The following is a 20,238-nucleotide window of genomic DNA, read 5'->3' as shown; positions in this document are numbered from 1 at the left end:
GGCTAAAGGGAAAAGCCCTGTCGAAAAAAAGCAGCTTGGTGTGGAAGTGGAAGATGTAATCTTATGAGTCTAATCTAATGTAATGTTGGGCACAGCTAGGCATGACTGATCCTGTGCACTGCCATGGAGGAATTCAGATTCCATGCAGTAAAATTCAGATTTATTTCAGAAAATGGCCACGTACGAAGAATTCTCCTGTATTTCTACATGCTGGGCTGCCTTTTGAGGACTCACAGTATGCTTAGCTATCTATGGGTTTGGGCCTATGAGGAAGGTGTTCTCTGAGAATTAAAATAATAAAAGTCAGTGCTTCACTCCTGTTCCAGAGGTGTGCAAACTGGACTGCTGTGCAGAGATGCACTATATAGAGTATGAAGGAGAAAAGGTGTAAATCAAGTGAATAAGCCACGTGTGAGCTTTGTTTTACATAAATTGTCATAGCACATTTTTTTCTTGCTAGAAAACAAGCAGTGTTTGCAGTCAACTGTGGTATGAGCTACAATTACACTGAAAAAAATCACAATTACACTGGCATATGAATTTATCTATTAAGAGGCAGTCTTTTTCTTGCTTAGTCTTAAAATAAAAAATCCCTCCAAAACTCAAGCTACAGAGCTGATGACAGGAACAAAAATACCAGGGGAAAAAATATAATAAAATAAAGAAATAAAACAAAATAAAGCATACAATTTATTAAAAAAAAACAATGGTGCTGCATTTTGATTTCAAAAATTGTCCCCATTTGTTCTTCCTGTTTAAACAATAACTAACATGATGTGGGTTAAATGAAGTTGAGATTGTCACAAACATGGCCTCACTAGTAATTAATGTAGTTTAATATGGTTGTTGGCACACATCTCACATGACAGATAATGTTCCAACATGTCACTGATAGGACCTTTCAGCACAGCTTTAGGAGATCTACCAGGCATTGCCGAGGTTGGTTAGGTCAAAGGGTTGAACCATGTGTAATTCAGAACAGAGGAGGTCCCACGGTCACTCCACAAAAACAATTACACTACTTATTTCACTCCATCCCTGGCCCAAAATTCACAAGCCTCACAGTTTCAGCGCAGTCAATCTCACTCTGCCCTGGGGCTATGAGCCACATGAAAATATGTGGTGCTGTGTTTATAAATCTAATCAAAAATAGAAACAGTAGACAAGCACAATGAGGTCCTACTATGGATCATGGGAATTCTCTAAATTCTGAAGGCACTTTTGTTTAACTTCTGTGGGCCTTCTCCTACCATTACATTGTCTGGTATTCTCGTTAATCATCCTCTTGACTTGTCAATGATATAAAGGAGCCTACATGTCTGCTGACTTCCCTCACATCACACGACAAATATTATTACGAAATAGCAATGTTAGGAATAGCATTTTCAATACCCTTTTAATTTTCCTTTTCTAAAAGTGTTTTTTTTCTTCACTTACCTCTTTTTCCATGCCAGCCTGTCGTTTCTCAGACTCACAGCTAAAAACACTTCCTCCTACAACAAAAGAGAGTAGGCATATCTGAATTTTCAGTCCACATGCTGTCATTAATAGGTTTAAACACACAGACTTGCAGAGCACCAGCCTAGAAACCTGCCAAGATGGAGGTCTGCTGCTGCTGTAGTTCCCCCTTCTGCCTAGCCAAAGAGCAAAGCGAGGACAGTGCTTCGCTTCATCTTTTTTGAAAACTTTGCATCAGGTCACATTAAAAAAAAAATAAAATAAAAATTTAAAAAAAAAAAAAGTAGTTTAAGCTTAAATACAACAACACCAAGGAAATATTTGAGGGCAGAATTAACCCAGAAGGAGTGGGTAATTCCTACCCATAGACAGTAATCACTAGAACTATGTGAAATTTGTTTGAAATTTGTTGTGGAATATACCTAACCTGGAAATTGCAGTGCCAAACCTGCTGGACTTAGGAGTGCTTCTGTGATCCTGCATCTAAGTGAGTCCCACCTGTGCCTCTCTCCCTGTGATGAGATTCAGTTAAAAGTATGGAGATTATTCTCTACACAGAGGTTATTACCATTATGCAAGCCTACAATAATTTTACAAGTTATGTATCCTATCAACAAAAATGTTCCAGTTTTATACCATCTGCTTTTGTCTCTACGTGGGAAAAAATATTCTTTCAAAAGGGCTAGATGGGTTGCCCCTGTGCTCACTCCACTCGATGGCAAAACTCAGTCTGACTCCCTGGTCGCAGGATCTGAATCGCAATGAACAGCAGGCTTCTTTCTCTGCCAGCTTTTCTCTTATGCATTTACACAAACACACATTCAGATTATTTTGCAGAGCCTGAAAACAAAACAAGACTTTGAAAAATTAAAAATATCCCTTCAGAGTCCCTCGGAAGATTCAACCGACCTACTGGGTCAGAGGATGCCCCATACAAAGTACATGTTTGGCCCCATTTGAGGAAACTCTCTCCTGGGGGCACCATGCAAAGTGCTTAATTCTAAGTATGTGCTTAGGTTTCATTGAAATCACCACAATGGACAGTGAACAGGGCCACAAATTCTCCACAGAAAAAAGGTTGCATTGTGGCTTTGGTTGCTCAGTAATTAATGAAGGGCTGAGCTCTGCCCAGGACTTGCATATGCTGAGAGTCTGCTGACCTTTGCCATCACCCCTGGATTTTGGTGCCCTACTTGGGGTGCCAAGGTCGTTGTAGTGATGCAGAGGGTTGAGAAGCCAGCGACGTCCTCTCCTCTTGTGAACAGCCTTGCCCAAAGGGCCCCAGCAGCACAGCCCACAACTATTGCAGAAACCACGCTGAAAGTCCTCAGCTCCATAATATTCTATGATGCTAAAAATAAAGCCCTATGGAAATCACACAGCTAGGCTAAGGTCAAATTTCTGAGACACATGATGGCTAGATAACAACCCCAGAGTCCCAATTCCAAAATCCGGGATGGGTTTCCAAACCCAGGCAGTATCTACATGACTTTTCCTGCTGCTGCTCCAAACCAATTGCACTTCCACTGTATACAGCAGGTAAATATTTCTGAGTCCAACGGCAAGGCAAAACAGTTATAATTCAAACAGGAGCAGCAAAAAAGAACAACCTGAAATAAACTAAAGGCAATAAAAGCTTGAAATGTCTCCTCTCCTTTTAAAGGTAGAGTCACAAGAAGCAGCCAGCAGAAAGAACTGATAAAGATTTAAGCTGTAAATTCAACATTTTCAGCCATGGTCAACATCTGTTCTTTGAAGAGGAGCCAAAGGTGCAGTAATAAGGACTTTTTCAAAGCCACAATAGTCCTGGAAATCCAAACATCAATAGAAATACTTGGAGTTTCATCCTAATTTAAAGAATGTGATTGACCACACTAGGTAAGCAAACACAAAAATACATGAACATCATTAGTGTCTTAACAGTGATTTTCTTGGAGTTCAAGAGCTTCCCTTTATTTGGGCTTTCTGGGGAAATTTTTGTTTTGGTTCAGGACTTCTCTGGTGTTTTTTAAAAGAACATGCTACAGACATTGCTTTATCTTCAAAAAAAAAAAAAAAAGGTCAGGCAGTACATTTAACACTGCATTAAGGGATGTTGTCTGAGGCCTTAACCTTATCAACCTATTTTCTTTATCTAGATAATAGCTGAATCCTTAGAATTAAACTGTCTCATGGTTCTGAAAGAGTACAGCAAAACCTAAGTACATGACTTTTTCAGTCAGTCAAGAAGATAACAATCTTATTTCATATCCCACCAGATATTTTATTTTGTGTCCATCAGATATAATATTTTGCATGATTTAGTGGACTTCAGTTACTTTTAGCACATTTATAGTGAAATGACAAAGCAAACCAATCACAAGTTATTAAAAAATTATTAAAATGGGTACTTACCATTTCTCTCTCCCCCTTCCCCCACACAAATTTTTCCTTTTTCCTTACAGAAGAAAATCACTTTTTTCACAAAAGGAATTACTAAGGAAGCTAAATCAAACAGGCATCCTATCCAAGTAGCTTTCTGTAATAAATAATCTAAGTTTTTAATTGAAAAATAGAGGAATTAAATAAAAGCAGATGCAACAGAAATAAAGTAGAGCATCACAAATGTTATTGATGGGCTCCTGTTAGTAGTCACAGATCTGGAAGACATCAAAACAACAGACCTTCCTGCTGGTGCAGGCTGAAGTACCTCTTCCTCACACTAGTTCACGCTTTATGCTTTGTTTAGCTACTGAAAATAGCTGGGCTGCATGAAGAGCCTGCATGCAATAAGGGTCTTCTTGCAAATGTAGCTATAAAGTGTTCTTGCCACACTGATCTGTGGCACAAAAGCCATCCTGTTTGTAGCTGCCTACCCAGCATCTTCTTAAAGCCCTCCTGAATATGCAGGCAAGTGCATCGCACATGGATGGTGAGCAATGGTGGGCACAGCTAAGGTGCTGGGTATTGCTGGTGGAGAAGCACTGGGTTCACAGGAGGAGTAACAAAGCAACAGTTTGTCATGATAGTGGCTGCCCTCTCTTCTTTCTCACCTTGAGCTGGTACACCATTTATCACATGCTGAGAACTGTTGTGGGATACCTGTGCTATAATATTGGCAGAAACCACTGAGTAAATGATAATCCTAACAACCTACTTGTAATTCCCTTTAGACACTCTCATAAATACCAGCTCAGGAGCATTGGTCTTTAAGAAGTATTTCTTGAGAGGAAAATTGCACCTCTGGTGAAGAGAATCCATCAGTCATTAAATTCAGCAGAACTGACCTTCGAAGCCACAAGTTCTGTGATTATCCTTCTTTAATCAACAACTTTGGGAGCTGATCCTCCAAAGTAGTTTCAGATCCTTTATTTCTTCCTCCTCTTGCTGCAAATATACTTTTATAAAGATCATTAAAACACTTGAAATTAAGCTCACATTCAATTGCTTTACTTGTTAGACTAATGTTCCTAGCCTTTTTTCTACTTGCTTGAAAAAGTAGATAGATAAAAGGCTTTTCTATCTATAGAGATATGATACAATGAAATAGTAGTACCTACTGCTAAATCATGCCAGCAATTCCTGCGGAAGCACAAAATACTAAATTTTGGCTTCTGTGCCATCACTGCAGTATTCCCATCTTCCACCAGATGGGAAGCACTGTAGACATAAACAAACACTCATCATGTTGCTCCAGAGCCCGGCTCAGGGACAGTTGTCTCTCAATACAGTCCCAAAGCTTTTAGTCATTTTAGTCAACCCCAGCAGACTGTCTGTACTAGGGGAAATGTGAAGCCAGCCCGAGCCTGGACAAAAGGCTTTCCAGAACAGGACACCTATCTCCCGGTTTTGTTTGCTAGGCTTTCCTTTGGCATGGCTGCCCACCATAAGGCTTAGAAACAACCCAGAATAACATGGCAGCAGGGCTGGGGGAATAGGCAAGGGGCCAGCAGTATGGCAACCACCTTCCTTCTGGTCACGGTCATGCCTCTTCTCCGCTTGCTTTCTGCTTCCACACTGCTGCTTAGCATTTACACTGCTCATCATCCCAGACCATCCTTCTCTGCCACTCCTTACCATGTGAAGGCAGACCAAAACCTACATCAGATGAACAAACAATCCCTCCAACCAGGCTGTGCATGTGAGGCTGCTCTCCTCCCTGTGACTGCCTGCTGCACATGCACCCTGCAACCAAGTGTCAGCAGGAGCTCATCCCACCTGACTGGTCTGGTTGTGCTACCCTGGTTGTCTCCAAGATCTCTCAGCACTCCCATCTCATGTCCCAGTTACCCCAATGCCAGCTCCCAGGGGGCCAGGCTGCAGGTGCCTATGGGGTACATACTGAATTCTTGCAACACCAACACTCTGTGCTCTCACCAGCTCCCATTAAGATATGGTATCCTCATGCTGTTACCCACAGCACTATGCTCCTCAGCTGCACTCTGACTCTTACAAACTCAGTGCATGTTCTGCTTCGTCTCTGTGACTCCATCAGCCATGGTGAGTTTCTGTTGACCCCTCTCGATGCTGTCATGGCACCAGGAACCTCAGCACTGATGCTGTCCTGACTTCTGCCTGCCTGTCCACATTCCAGTCCTTTCCAGTGAAAGAGGTTCTTTTCACTACAAAAGGCTTTTGTGCCTTGTATTTCTCAAACAATATGGCCTCCAAATTAAAGCAGCATGTCAGTTAAAAATACTTAGCTGTACATCAAATCCTAAAAAACATATGCTTTAGAGACAGAAACAGTGCATGACTTTGCACAAAAACAATACTATAAAATCTAAGGGGGATACATAAAAATGTAAATAAAAATCTAGACAGACAGAAAAATATTTACCATTAGGGAACATGCAAGCAATATAATATATTTTGACCATACACAATTTTATTGCCAACAGCTCCAACTCTTTTGAAAACTGCTTCAGAGTTTCTCTCCTAACTTATTTTCAGGGAGTAATTAGTTCATTTTGTGACTGTTTGCATTAGCCATAGATTTTAACACTTCCTTGTGAACTTCTACTATTCATACATTGGCTTCCATGACTATTAAAGAGGAAAAACAAAGAGATTACTTTCGTACACACTGCTGTTCAAGGACTGAACCTATAATTATTGGAGCACCATTTTCCAGGAAAGTTTCCCTTCAAACAGCACATATGATTAACACTAGAAAAAATGCCTTTATTGCTGTTTACCAGTGATAGATCTAAATTTCATATTTGTGTTTAGTAATATAATGTTAAAGGGTTTTTTGACCTGCATCCTTTCTCTGAATTGAGCAACAACACCAGCAAAGATACACAGGAAAATACAAGAAAATGTATCTTGTGAAAGTAACATCTTTTACATATATACCACCTGAGATATCAGTACTGTTGTCAATGGATCAGTAGAATTTGAAAGAAAAGAGACAGAAATTGTACTGTATGAGCAATCCCAGAAGGAATACCTCTAGTGGTTTAAAATGTATTTCACTTGCCTCTGGCATGAGTTTCTGGATTAGTGTCATATACATGTCAACATGAAAAAACATAGTCTGTTTATACATTCACATTACTCCTCCTCGTATTGTTCTGTATGCCATTTAACATTGACTACACATACATATCAATATATTCAACCCTGTGAGTGCATACCTCTGTCATGTACCTGTTAATAAGACATAACCACTGAGTACAAAGGGAAACTAAGGTAATGATGTCGATAATCGAAAAAGCAACAAAATGGACAGGAACTTAACAGCACTGTTTGTACACTGCTAACCAGAAATAGTGTTGTGTAAAGATATTTTGATGAATAAGCAAACTGACCTGCAGTTTGTTTTTTAAGATCCATCTAACTACTAAAATGTAGGTAGAGGCAACCTTAGGTCTGTAGCTGTTTCCATCAGTCTTCAACCAAGAGTAGCAAAAAAACCCAGGTCATGCCTGGCTCTTTTTAAACTGGGCGTCCTTTGTCAGCGTGGCTCAGCACTACATTTCTTTGTTGCAGACAGAAAATTAGCAATCAGAATTCTGACTCTGGGATTTGAAGCCTTGAACTAGTTTTCCATTGGAAATAAATGCTAGTGATGTTTCATTTACTACACAAGAAAAAAATAAAAATAAAAAAAAAAAAATCTTGAGACCTTGAGCAGGCAAAGAGCAGTCGAACATGACTTCAGACAAATTCCTGCATTTTGAGGTAGATAGCATGTCTAATAGGGCTGAAGCTGACTTCTAACCAATAGGGTAGCTGAAAAAATGTGACACCCTCTGTATGACTTCCATACCATCTGATCAAGTGGAATAGTCAATAGCAATCCCATGACATGTTTTACTAGGTGACAAAGCAGCTTAGTAAATTTCTGCTCTCTGCCTCCTTCCTCTCTTGAGTCATTCATTCCTGTCCCTGGGCCACAGCCCACTACAGTCTCATTGGCCTTGACATAACTATAGATCTAAGCTGGGTTAAAAATACCTGTTCCCCCCAAACACTTTTTTTTTTTTTTTTTTAATCTTGAACTGCTCCTCTGGTCTTCTATGACTGTACCACCACAACCAGAGCACAAGGAACTCCAGCAAGCAAAAAGGGATCCTTAAGTAAGCTTTTCCATCAGAGAAAACATATCCTGAAACTAGACCCTGTAATGACAGAGCTTAGTACAAGCAATATAGTTTCAAGGATCTGAAGACATTTATGTTCTTGCACCATCAGAACAAAGCAGAAAATTATACTGACCAACGGTAGGAGAGTTAGATCAGAATCTACCAACTCTTCCTCATTATAACAGGTATTGCTAATTAAAAAAAAAAAAAAAAAAAAAGGGCTGGGGAGTGGTGGTGGAAAAGGACTTCAAGGTAGAATGCAGCAGTGACTTTCAGATAGAGATCACAGAGCAAGAGAGAGCGTGAAAGCAGTTTAATAGTGGAGGCATGCTACTGTGCCCAGCAGCCTGGCCCATGGACCCATCAGTCCCTGGGTGGGATGCCTATGGATAGCACATGCTCTTTTCACCTCTCTGCTGTCTGGGGAGGAGCAGGGTAGCCATGCATCCTTCTGACTCACTTGGGTACCATTTGCTGTCCCACAGCTGGTCGCTTAGGTCAGGATTGGGGCAGTGTAGTAGTAAAAGGCAAGAAGTCTGCCTTTCTGTAAACAACCAGGCAAAGCCCTTCCATAATTCATTGATGCCTAAGCATTTTAACTGATGTACTGGCAGTGTGGCAGCTTCATTGGAAATAGCCTGTTTCACTTGAGAAGCTCGTAAGCTGAGCCAGAAGAAGCTGGTTTCCCAGCATCACTTGCTTTGTTGGAGTATAAGTGAGTTTGGGCTTTCTTGGCTTTTACTAGCTTGGGTTACACCCATAGTTCAATCTAAAAACAACTTTTAAATACTACATTTTTCAGTACTACAAAAGAGGGTTTTAAAAAGAAGAGTCATACAAAGCATATCATTACTCATTTTAGATACTGCAGTCTACAAGCTGATTGTCTATTTAGGATCTGGTTCGGATGATGATACAATTATTCACTATTTTGAAAAACATGTTACATAACAAGGGGAGAAAATAAGCAGAAACAAAGCAGTCTAGTCTACTCTAAAATATATAGGTCCCAAACGTGCAAAACTCTTATGCATACATTTCTCTGTATTTGCATGAATTACTTCACTGAATACAGCAGACGAATTTATTAACTCCCAAGTGAGGGTGTTCATAGTAAGGGAACATGAAAACTTCAGCAGAACTAAAAAGATATGACTACACTTCATTTTTTCTGATTCCTTATCCTTCCTCCCTCACCCCAGATACCAAATTAAGGATTGAAGGACCTCATTCTAGTGCCATTTTCAGAAGTTTCAGATTGCAATAATTTCACTGGCTTGATGGAATTATTTCTGATTTACTCTGGTAAAGGTGAGAGCAGTTTCAGATACTTATGACTCATTCTGTCATTCTATGACTTTCTTGCATATCCAGTGAAAATTTTGCTGGCCTGGTTTACTGTGCAGTTGCACAGATTGGACCCTGTTAGTTACAACAACTCAGTGGAGCAGTAGTATCTTCCAGCTGCTGAGGAACTGTAGTTTCTTAGATCAGATCAACTTTGCCACTACAGACCATCTTGCTGCAACCTGCACATGGTGCTGTGCAGAAATCAACAAGAAGACTACCACTGTCTTTTAAACATTTTCAAGCATGTTGTCAATACTGCACAAGTCCTTTCCAAAATGCAGCAACAACTGGAAACCTTGGAAAATCCAGAAAATCTGGTAGAAGCAGTGTAAGTGACCTTCATACTGCTAAAACTCACACAGGTGTGCATCTTAGGTTGGACAGGTGATTGACAAACATCATTTATATTGCATGTTTATTTTTAGCTGACATTTTATTTTTATTTTTTTTTCTCATGGTGGCTGAAAATACAAATCGAAAGTCATCTCTGTTTTATTTAATTCTCTGTAAAGTCAGTTCACCTCCTAAACTGCTAACACTGCAACTATCACCAAAAATTTATATAAGGTCCTATCTTTCCCTACATCATCCCCAGCATCATGAAGGCAGGGAGTGGAATCATTAACCCCTAGCTCTTCACACAAAAATAGGCAGATATCCTAAGGACTTGGAAGCAACCTTCAGTGAATCTTCAGGTCCATCTGCCCACTCACATGTTTTTTCTCTGTGGTTTAGTCTTGCCAAAGAGAAAGCAAAGTTAAGTGCAAAATTAAGTATATATAACTTACAATGTTCCTTCCAGGTCCTATCTCATGGATGCACTCTTGCTAGCTAAAACTAGGTGCATTGCAAGTGGAAACTGTATTGCAAATGGCTATCTCAGAATGGATGGATTAATTCTCCATTTCTCATTTCATTCTCCTGAAAACACAAAGGAACGACATTTCAGTTCAAAGTTATCATCATGCCTAAGGGTTAAGTTTAAGCCTTTGGTTAGATACTTTAAACACTTCATGCTTCCCTAAAAGTGATCTTTAAGGTCAAAAAGAAGGGGGTTGGCCCTGCTCAGCTTTCTTAAGATGCATAAAGGATGAAAGGATGCTTAGAAGATTTATTTTTTTTTCTGTTTTTGGTCTTATTTTTATATCTGAATTAATAATGTCAAATCTGGATTTTCAATAGTTTTTGGAGATGTTCCCAGAGTACTAGAGAGCTGGATTAGGAAATATCTTTATCTCTCTGTTGAACCAGTGAAGCTAATGAATCTTTCATATAGTGTTTTCTTGCAACTATCTGATACTTGAGTTAATTAAGAAAGCAAAGAAACTAAAACAAAACATGACCCAGTACAGGAGCTGATGCTACAGTGAGCTGTGTGTGGGCAAGCCACTCCCCAGACAAAATCCAGCAGGACTCCTTGAGTTCCCTCAGGTCCTCTACCATGGCATGACTACAGGGCTGTGGACTAAGAAAAACAGAGTCTGTCTTCTACCTGCTCCATCATAACCAATTCATTCAGTGACTTACTTGCATCAAATGAACAGTTCTGGGAAGTTCAGCTTGCGTGAATTGGTCATTACGAAGCTTGCCTTTAATTTGGAAGGCTTTTTTCTTCACCTTTTATTGTACTCCATGCCAATATATCCAAGATCATAATAAATGCTAAAGTGCTAGCCCTCAGTAACATGTTATAAACTCCCTAGTACCTCATTTCTGCCTTGAGTACATCATTTAATGCCAATAAACCAGACCTGTCTACAGTGTCAGGCTAGAGGTTCTGAAGCCCATACTTTTGGATGGAAGGGAAGTTTGCTAAGCCTTTAAGGTGGTGGTTTCGTGATGCTAACAATGAATCTTCATTGTATTTATTCCTTTTTTCCATCAGTTGCTCACAATATCAGTACACCAAAACAGGACAGATGAGAACCAAGAGTCCTCTCACTTATGCCATCTGCATAATAACACAAATAATAAGCATAATATTTTCCAAGATTTATTTTGTCCTCTTATGAGAGTCAAAACACCTTTGTGCTCTTTAATATTGAGTTCAAAGTTGGATTCACCTTAACAAAAGATGGATACAGATTCACTGCACCACATATCCCACAACAAAGCACACACAGATGTTCAGTGTGTTAAAAGCATTAACTTTTTATTTTGTCTTCCAAAAAGACAAAAATCACAGGAAGAATGATGGCTTCAAAATAGAACTATTCTATTTGGACCCCAAAACATAGATTCAGTTCTTGGCTCTTCTTAAGGTTTATTGTTTAACCACGGTCAAGACTCCAAGATAGCCTGTAAAAAGAGAAAAATCCAGAGCATCCCTTCCCACCCTGTAAAATGCAAGGAATAATTAAAACATAAGACCTGTTCTAGGAATAATACCAGGTTGTTAGAGATTGAACAGAGCAGGGACATGAAAACAGAGTTTCATCACACGAACTGAAATTCAAACTGTACAAAGAAGTAGTGGATTAGTGGACAGCATGGTTTCTTGCACCAGAGATGTTCACTAGATGGGTCAGCACTACAGGGAATCTGCTTTGGCAGAGGAAGAAAGGGTGAAGCACTTTGCCTGACAGAGACACATCCAGGCTGGCATGGGAGCAGAGCTGTCCCATGCAGGACCATCACCACCTGGGCATAGATACTGGGGTCACAGGTTTCTTGTGCAGTGGAATTGGACCCCAGTGGATCTAACAGATGCAAGAAACTGGGCTTGGCACTCAAATTTGGTGTTTAATTGCAAGTGTCCTAGCAGAATATGGGGGGGTCTTATCTCCCAGCAGGAGAACTTCGAGTGCTTTTGTTTTCAGATCATTTTGGAAATGAAATCTGAAGTGAGGAGGAAAAGAAACTGAAGACCTTCAGCAAGACACAACACTTGCTTCAGTTCCAACCAAGAAAAAGCTTGCATGGCATTCTTCAAAAAGAAAACTCAACCCATATGCTGACATCTGGGTGCAAGATGACGAGGAACACACAATCCCCTTTCTCCTGAAAACATGCAAGGTTATTGCACAGTCTCAATGCAAAGTTTACACTTCATACCCTATTCATCAACTAAGAAACAGCTTCCTTTGGCACGCAGACAAAAGGAACAGGCTGATTTCATATCAGGGTGTCAAAGAATTTGCTTCAGCTTGGATGTTGATGAGATGCCTTGAGACCAGCTTCCTTCACACTGTATGCAGTTGGTGCTACTGAATACTTCCTGGCAGTCAGCCCAGGGGCACAGTTTGTATCTTAACATGCTAGAGTGAGGAAAATCTACTGCAAAGTCCTAAACCAATAGAACTACAGGTGCAGAAAGTTACTGAATGTTACCAGATGCTTTATATGGCACAAAGAGACTTTAAAGACAAAGCAGAGTAAATTGAGAAATTAGGTGTGGGTGTGAAACAGGCTGCTATGATCTTGGATACAGAAGAAGAAAGCTGCATGAAACCCAATCAGATAGGACTTTGTATCAGCAGTAATCTTGCCTGTCCTTACATGAAGTTGTAGTAGATGGTGGTAGGAAAACAGTGGATGTTAACAGGGACCTTGTGCCAGATCTCCAGCAGCTCTAAGCTACTATCCACACTTTTTAGAAGAGCTACATTATTTTATACCCATAGGGGACAGTCTCTGATTCGTGGCAGAAACCTTTACCCAGCAACTGTTACCCAAAGAGAGAGCATGCTTTGCATCTCAGACATTGCATAGTGCCGATAGTGACAGTCCCAGGTCCAAACCCTCCAGCCAACACTACACCCTGTGGTAAGCCAAACCTCTGCTGGCATTTGCAAACATTGTGGAATTAAAATTCTTCACTCCTACTTGTTCCTGTTCCCATGTAACAGTATCTTTATAACTCATACAAACAACACAACATGGTAAGTGCTCACAAAGTTATATTTAAATATTTTTATATAAAAAGTTATATAAAACCAAAGCAGAAATGACTGATAAAGGTTTTCCTCTTTTCTTTTGTATTGCTGCCATTAACACTCTATGCTACTTCTTAAATACTAGCTAAATAATTTAGTCTCATTTGAGAACTAGTCAAACTTGAGCTCTTGGCTTTCCAGTAAAAGTTGTCACAAGACTCAAATCTTCTCAGCTCCTCCTGCCACCTCCTGTACATTATCCCAGATTAGTGCCTGGGCCTCCTTTGTTCTGCCAGCCTTTGCTGACAGTTTTGCAAAAAAGTATTTTACTGTACCGCATGTTGAGAAATGCATGCCATCAAACATCCTTCTCATTTCAATTACCATAGAGGAGTCGCATCACGCCATTTTCTCTGAATCACTTGTGCAATGTCAGGTAAGGCAGGATGTGACTCACACATGACTAGATTCAGGAGTAGGACTCTGTGAAATCTTCTGGTTTCAGTTCACAGAGGTTTGGGTTTTGTATTTTTCCCCCAGACCTGCACTGCAGACCCAATCATGTCAGGTATTCTCAGGACTCTTGGCCAAAGTGAACCAAGAGAAGTTTCACAATAGCTGCTTTTTTCTGTGGTCTTCTACCATGTCCCCATGTATCCATTCCTCTAAAGACATGAATCCCCTAGTCCTCTCAGGGGGAAAAGGTGGGTAGAGAAACTGATTTTCCCTGTTCTTATTCCCTTCTTTCCCCAGCTCTACAGCAGAAGACTTCCTTTTCTCTAGCTCTAGGCTGTTTAACATTAGGAAGCAATTGGTCTGTCACCAGCACCTAGAGCGGTTGGTTCTTCACAGCTGGGAGATCATGTCTCCTCTTTTCCTTCTGTTGAGGATGGCTTACAAACCCCCCTCTTCAAGAGCCATGCCTTAGCTTTCACCTTTGTTTTGAGACAGTCTGATTACATTTTGCCTAGGGAAACTCTGTGATCTCGTGCTCTGAAAGATGGCTTGAGGCTTTACACTTTCACAAAAGACATAAGAAACCACAAGGAACCTTGCTTAGAGTTCTTAATCTCAGAGATAAGCACATGCACATGCACACAAATCCTGATCTATGCCCTCTAAGGCTACATCTCTGATACATCTGAAAGTTTAATAAAATAAAAAATAAATAAAATTAAATTAAATTAAAATTAAAATTAAATTAAATAAAAAATACTTGTGTTCACATACCTTTAGATTGGAAAGTCACTTCTTCCTACTAGCTGAATGAAATCACAGGCTCTTTTACACAGTGCGGGGAAGGTGAATGAATTTCGTAGTGCTATATTTCATACAATTAATCTGATACTAGCTTGACTTGCATAAGTGGGATAGCAGACAGCTATTTAAAAAAAAAACTGCTATTCATGAAAAAGTTTACACCTTTATCAATTGCAGTAATTCAAATTAAACTTCAAATGGAATACTTGGCATCAAGAGACAATATTTTTAATCCAAAATAAGCAAGAAGGTCCATTTCTATCACACACTATTTTAGCTAGTTTAGCTAGTTTACACTGACATGACTCATAATTGGCATAGTAATACAGTTCTCCCAAATAGACCTACATGCACAACAGGATTCCTTTGAAGATGTAATAGATTGAAAGATGGGACAGAAGGATCACAGAGGAGAGTAACACTTGAGAAGCTGGAAGGAGATAATTACTTTTTATGACAATTCCCACAACTTTGGCAGGTAAATGTTTTTGATATGAGCACTTCAGTCACGCACAGATGGATGACACATTTATGTGTGGGCAGAGGATGAAATTGGGTGTGGACTGTGTGCGTCTATAATGGTTACAGTGATAGGTCTAACTCAGCACCAGCGGCACTGAGTCATCTTCTCAGAGCTTAGAGTTCCTCATAACTCCCTTTACGATGTGGAAAAACTCTGGCTGGATAGTCTGCAAATTTATCCTCACTGATGAGGACCCAATCTGAGAGAAAGGTCAAGAGCACCACAGGGTTTCCACACTCCCAGAAACCCTCCCCAAATTCCACTGGTTCATGCAAAACGGGACTCACTTCACTGCAACACAGGGTACTCAAAACAGTTCTGTTTTGTTTTCCTGTCTCATTCATCCTCCTGTACAATCAATGTAGGTGACAATAAACAAACTCTGTAGGTACCTTGAGGGCCATTTGAAAGACAAAAAATTGAACTCGGAGACAATTGGAAAAACCCAAGCATATACCACAGTGAATAGAAGTGCTTAGAAAAGAAGAATCTACCTTTGGGTGATGATCACTGATCAATGGAGATGTCTAAAGTGAGCAAACGGCTCTACATTCTGACAAGATATATATTCTGAAACCATGTCCAGCATCAGTTTCACATTGGCTTTCGCCTATATTTTCAACACAAACTGGTAAATTAACTACGTGCCAACAACCAACACAGCATGATTTCTGTTCTCCCTTATCCTCAAATCAATACAAAAAGAAATCAGCTATGGCTTACCTTAACCGCCTGAGTCAAAGAAAGCCTCAGGAAATCTTACAAAGTGAAAGTATCGCAGAATAACACCAGAAAGAAGATAGCTGAGGTTGCTTTACTTCTTGTACCATCTGGTAGACTATGGCATAAACTTAGTGTGTATAAATATTCCTGATTCACCAAGACCAGAAACTAATCTTGTCACAGCATAATTTCCAGATGCAAGTCTTGACCAATTCATACAGGTAGTGATGCATAGCAAGACAGAGGAATCATATTACCCCCACCACTAATAAACAACAGGAGGTTAGAAGGTGGTGGTTGTTATAATAGGTGTGGCTTCCTATCCTTCCCGCAGCAGACCAAGCACAAGTATTCTGTGGCCAGAGCAGACTGTAGGGGTGAGCAATCAGAACAGAAGCTAAGGATCCTGCTAACAGGGGACCAAAAGACTGATTGTGCCAGAAGGAGCTTCATGAATATGAAGCCCTATGCTTCATATCAAGAAAAGCTTTCTTTCCACATTTTCTGATTTTGTTGTCTTTCAGAAGCGGCTTTTGTATCAGTAAAATCTTTCAGATCAGCCCCCTAAGTACAGCTAGTATCCAGCTTCTTTCTTGATATCTGACTTTGTAATAATCTTAACTGGTAATCAATTTCTCAGAGGATGGTTTGTCTGTTGAAGAAAATCTAGAAATTTCTAGATTTCTTAGAAATCTAATAAATACTTTCAGTGAAAAGGTAAATTAGAAAAACACTTGCCAAAGGATGTCACAAAGACAAAAATTTAACAGGATTCCAGAAAGGGTAGGATAAACTCATGGATAAGAATGTTCTCATACATTATATTAATAAAAATCCTTGAAAAAAAAAAATAAAAAATACTGAAACAGTTTCTATTAGAGCTTTGAAAGAGCAACAGATTATCTCCTTCTTGTTTAATGCAGGATTTCCTTTCCTTTTCTCTGAAGCAGCTGTAGGTCACCACTACAGCAGACAGGGATCTGAACCGGATGAACTCTGAATAACTGCAGTTTCTAGACTCCCTAAAAAGCCTGATCAAATGATTAATCAAGAGCATGTGATAACTGAGACATTTCCTGATCTCAGAAAGTGAGTCAAACCTGAAAATTCACTAGCACAGATTTTCTTATCAATACTGAAGATCAATTTGGTCAGAAGGTTCTTGAAACAGAAGTCAAGGTGAATGACTGTTCTGGGTAGGCATGATCCTGCAGCAGTCATCAGATAAAATCAGTTAAAAATGAAGTTTGTTATGGAAGTCAGATAGCTGCATGTCCCAACAATGGTACCACCCAAAAAAATGCAAAACCCAGCTGCATGTAAATAGAGAATTCAGTTCTTCACATGCACCCCAGCTATCTCTTTTGGTGGCATGAAGCATACACATATTACCATGTTTAGTAAAAGTCTGACAATGGCAGCCCAACCAATGTTATCTCAGGGCTTCCTTGGGCCCCCCAGGCTCTCCCTCTGCTCTTTTCATGAAGCAGTTGGGTCATAAGCCTACTGCAAAGGGAGCTGCCTTTTGTTCTGTGTTTGTAGACAATGTGCGAGTGACGACAGCAGCAGGAATAATAAACGCAAGTGGTATTACGCACACATGCAAACACCCCTGTGGAAAATTCAGCCATAGGGTAAATACTGAAGTTCTACTTGTCATTCAGTTATTCATAAAATCAAAGACACCTACAAATAGGAAGAAAAAAAGAAAAAAAAAAAAAGAAGAAAAAAAAAAAACACCACATCCTTGCCAAAACCCTCTCCCAGAGTAGACAGCCCCAGGGGTTGAGTTCTGATCTCTGCTCCCAACAGCAGTGGTGCTTCCCCAGTGGGGAATTCCCAAAATAGGAAAGATACCCCAGAGCTGACACTAAGCCAATACATTTGGCTCCCATGCCAGACTTCCGCCAGCTGTCAAGCAAGGAGCATGTCACGGTTAGAAAACCTGCTGTGCTCCAGCTACTCCCTGCCACAGCTGTGGCAGGCTGGGCAGGGAGGAGAAGAGCTCGAGGGCTCTGCCGAACATCCCTGGCCTGAGATCAGAAAGACATATGCGGCCACTTCTGCCCCAGTGACACCCAACACTGCAGACATGGTCTTGTATGAGTCTCTAGAAGCCTTCTAGTACCTTGTCTGCAGTAATGCTTATACAGCATTGCTCATTAATATTTCACCTTTTGCTCTGCCAGATGGGCTCCTCCCTTCCACTTTCCCTTCCCCTCAGAGACATACCCACGAAGTTATCATATGCTGTTAAGGTACAAAAAACAACCATTTGCCATCAGCACCTTGCTGGGGATTATAAATGTGCAAACGGAACCTTTAAATAAGTCCATGCATCACCGAAAATAAGTTACACATCTGTAAAGGATGGAATAAGCCATCAGGAGGGGCAGTTTTATCTGCTGATATAAGAGTGAGCAGAGAGGGATTATTTGCAAGCTGTTCTGGACCAGTATCAACCCAGGCTTTAAAGTCCCATGTGGTTAAACAATGACTCATGCCTGATCCTTATCTTGCCTGTCAACACTCACCATTGTTCTACATGTGTATCATTGTTAAAGCATAGCAGAGGATCATGAAGAGGGGCAGAAGTGAACGTTAATTTACAATACATGCAGCTCACTCCGCTTCTGTGCAAAACTGATACAATCTTAAGTAGTGAATATTTTATGACTTCTTAAAAAAAAATTTAAACAGAACTCGAGTCTTGTTTTATGCTATCTGTAAATGAAAAAATAATTCGAGTAGTGCCAGCAGAATGCCAGCAAGATTTTAAAAATACTCGATTTGGTCCTTTCACACACACATCTATTCAAAACAGTACATGTAAATGTTCATATATTTAGATATATTTATATGCATATATATATACATGTACATAAATATACAGTAGAGCATCTCTTTACTGTGGCACCCTTTCAGATAGAGTGCCATTTAAAAATCCTTCATGAAAGTTGCGAGACAGACCCAGCCTTACCTTCCTAATTCCCAGCTTCTCTTCACCTTTTGAAACCAAATCCTCGCTGCTGTCTCTATGGTGACCGTGACGTCCAAGTCCCCCCTGATGAGACAGCTGCTGGCATGCGCAGCAGGTACCAGGGCAAATCCGTCGGCACAAGACACCTCTCCAGTCTTTGGCTCCTCCATGGGGGGCAGTGATCTTCTCCAGAACCGAGGCTGACAAACAGCTTGGTAAAGGAAACAGTATGAGTATGAAACTGCCAGCCCGTGCCTGAGGTGGGGCAGGGGAGAACGGGGTCTAGATAATAAGAAAGTTTTTAGACTGCTTATTATTTTTCTCTTCAATAATAATTACTGGTACTTGGAAAATAAATGTAATAGCACTGCTATCAAAGACTGCCTCTGGATAACCTACACAGAATGAATTAATTACAGGTAATTTCTCCTGGAGGGTTTGACAGTGAGAAGATATTTGTGTTATGAAGTAGAAGTGGCTGATAACATGATGAAAACCTGCAACGACCATCCACCTGGCACAAGATACCAGCAGTGACAGAAAGATGTTTCCTGGTTAGTGGTGGGAGAAGCAAGAGGGGAGATTTTATCGAGTGCTAAGTGAGGAGCAGCAGGTGGGACCTGCAAAGGTGTGCCCTTCAGGCAGCCACAGGAGGTGGCTTCAGAGACTTTCTCTCCTTAAGAAAGGCAGTGAGTCACTGGGGTTACAAAATGTCAGATATTATATGTAGCCCTGATCATATGTTTTGACGCGTAAACCTGGATGTTACACAATGCCGAAGCACACCTCTGCTGCAACATATCTTCTTCTAGCAGCTTATAGGCACAGAGAGATTTGTTTGGTTCCCAGTGGCACTTTCCCCATAGGTTCCCAAATCAGGGGTGATGTGCCAGGGAAATAGATTTAACTTTCTGCCACAGTCTGCTGCCAGCACATGCTGATACAGCAGACACTGTAGATGTTTTGGATGGTCATTACTTCACTAATCTTTCACAAGTTTGCAGCTGAAGGTGTCTGGCACAGTGCTGCGCCACTGTAACCTCGTGTCACCACACGGGAGGAGGTGGAGTCCAGTGGTGTTCATGGCAGCAGGTCTTGCCTGGATTATTTACTGCATGTGATACACTGCTGCCATCAGCTCGCTCATGATTCCTCACTTATAAAATTATCTGTTCAAAATTTAAGGGTCCTATTTGATCCAGATATTTGGAAAATGAAATAAAGACACAGGTTAGTCCTCTGAATTTCCACATTCTTTTTAACCAGCCAAAAAATATATATACTTTGGAGATGAGGATTTTAGTAGCCTAGTACACATTACACTCCAGAAAAGAGGAGACACGACAGGAGGAGTATATACTAAAACTTACATTGCTATAATGCATGTTAAAATCTAGTCCCAAACTCAGTTATTGGTGTGCCATGCCTACTATGTTGAGGCCTTTTCCCATATACTTTTCTTGATCCTTATTCATACGTTGCTATATCTCTAACACTTGA

At 40.4% G+C, this 20,238-nt stretch overlaps 1 protein-coding gene across 9 annotated transcripts in view; it reads right to left on the bottom strand.

Annotated features, from left to right (window-relative positions):
* Positions 1-18,912, bottom strand: part of LOC106034898 (uncharacterized) — a 200,365-nt gene extending 181,453 nt beyond the window's left edge. For 4 of the 9 annotated variants that reach the window (XR_010829424.1, XM_066992448.1, XM_066992451.1 and 1 more), the window contains exons 1-2: positions 18,739-18,911; positions 1,438-1,493 (exon numbers count right to left, since the gene is read on the bottom strand). Coding sequence is in view for 7 of the 9 variants with exons in the window: in XM_066992448.1 (XP_066848549.1) it covers positions 1,438-1,449 (12 nt within the window). In the remaining 2 variants the exon portion in view is untranslated. Of the gene's footprint in view, positions 1-1,437; positions 1,494-18,738 lie in introns of all 9 variants that reach the window. The other 5 variants (XM_066992453.1, XM_066992452.1, XR_010829423.1 and 2 more) reach the window with 4 other exon arrangements.
* Between the last annotated feature and the right edge of the window lie 1,326 nt (positions 18,913-20,238).

Source organism: Anser cygnoides, chromosome 2 (assembly GCF_040182565.1).
Source record: "Anser cygnoides isolate HZ-2024a breed goose chromosome 2, Taihu_goose_T2T_genome, whole genome shotgun sequence".
NCBI classification, from domain to species: domain Eukaryota; kingdom Metazoa; phylum Chordata; class Aves; order Anseriformes; family Anatidae; genus Anser; species Anser cygnoides.
This window is presented reverse-complemented; position numbering and strand designations above follow the sequence as displayed.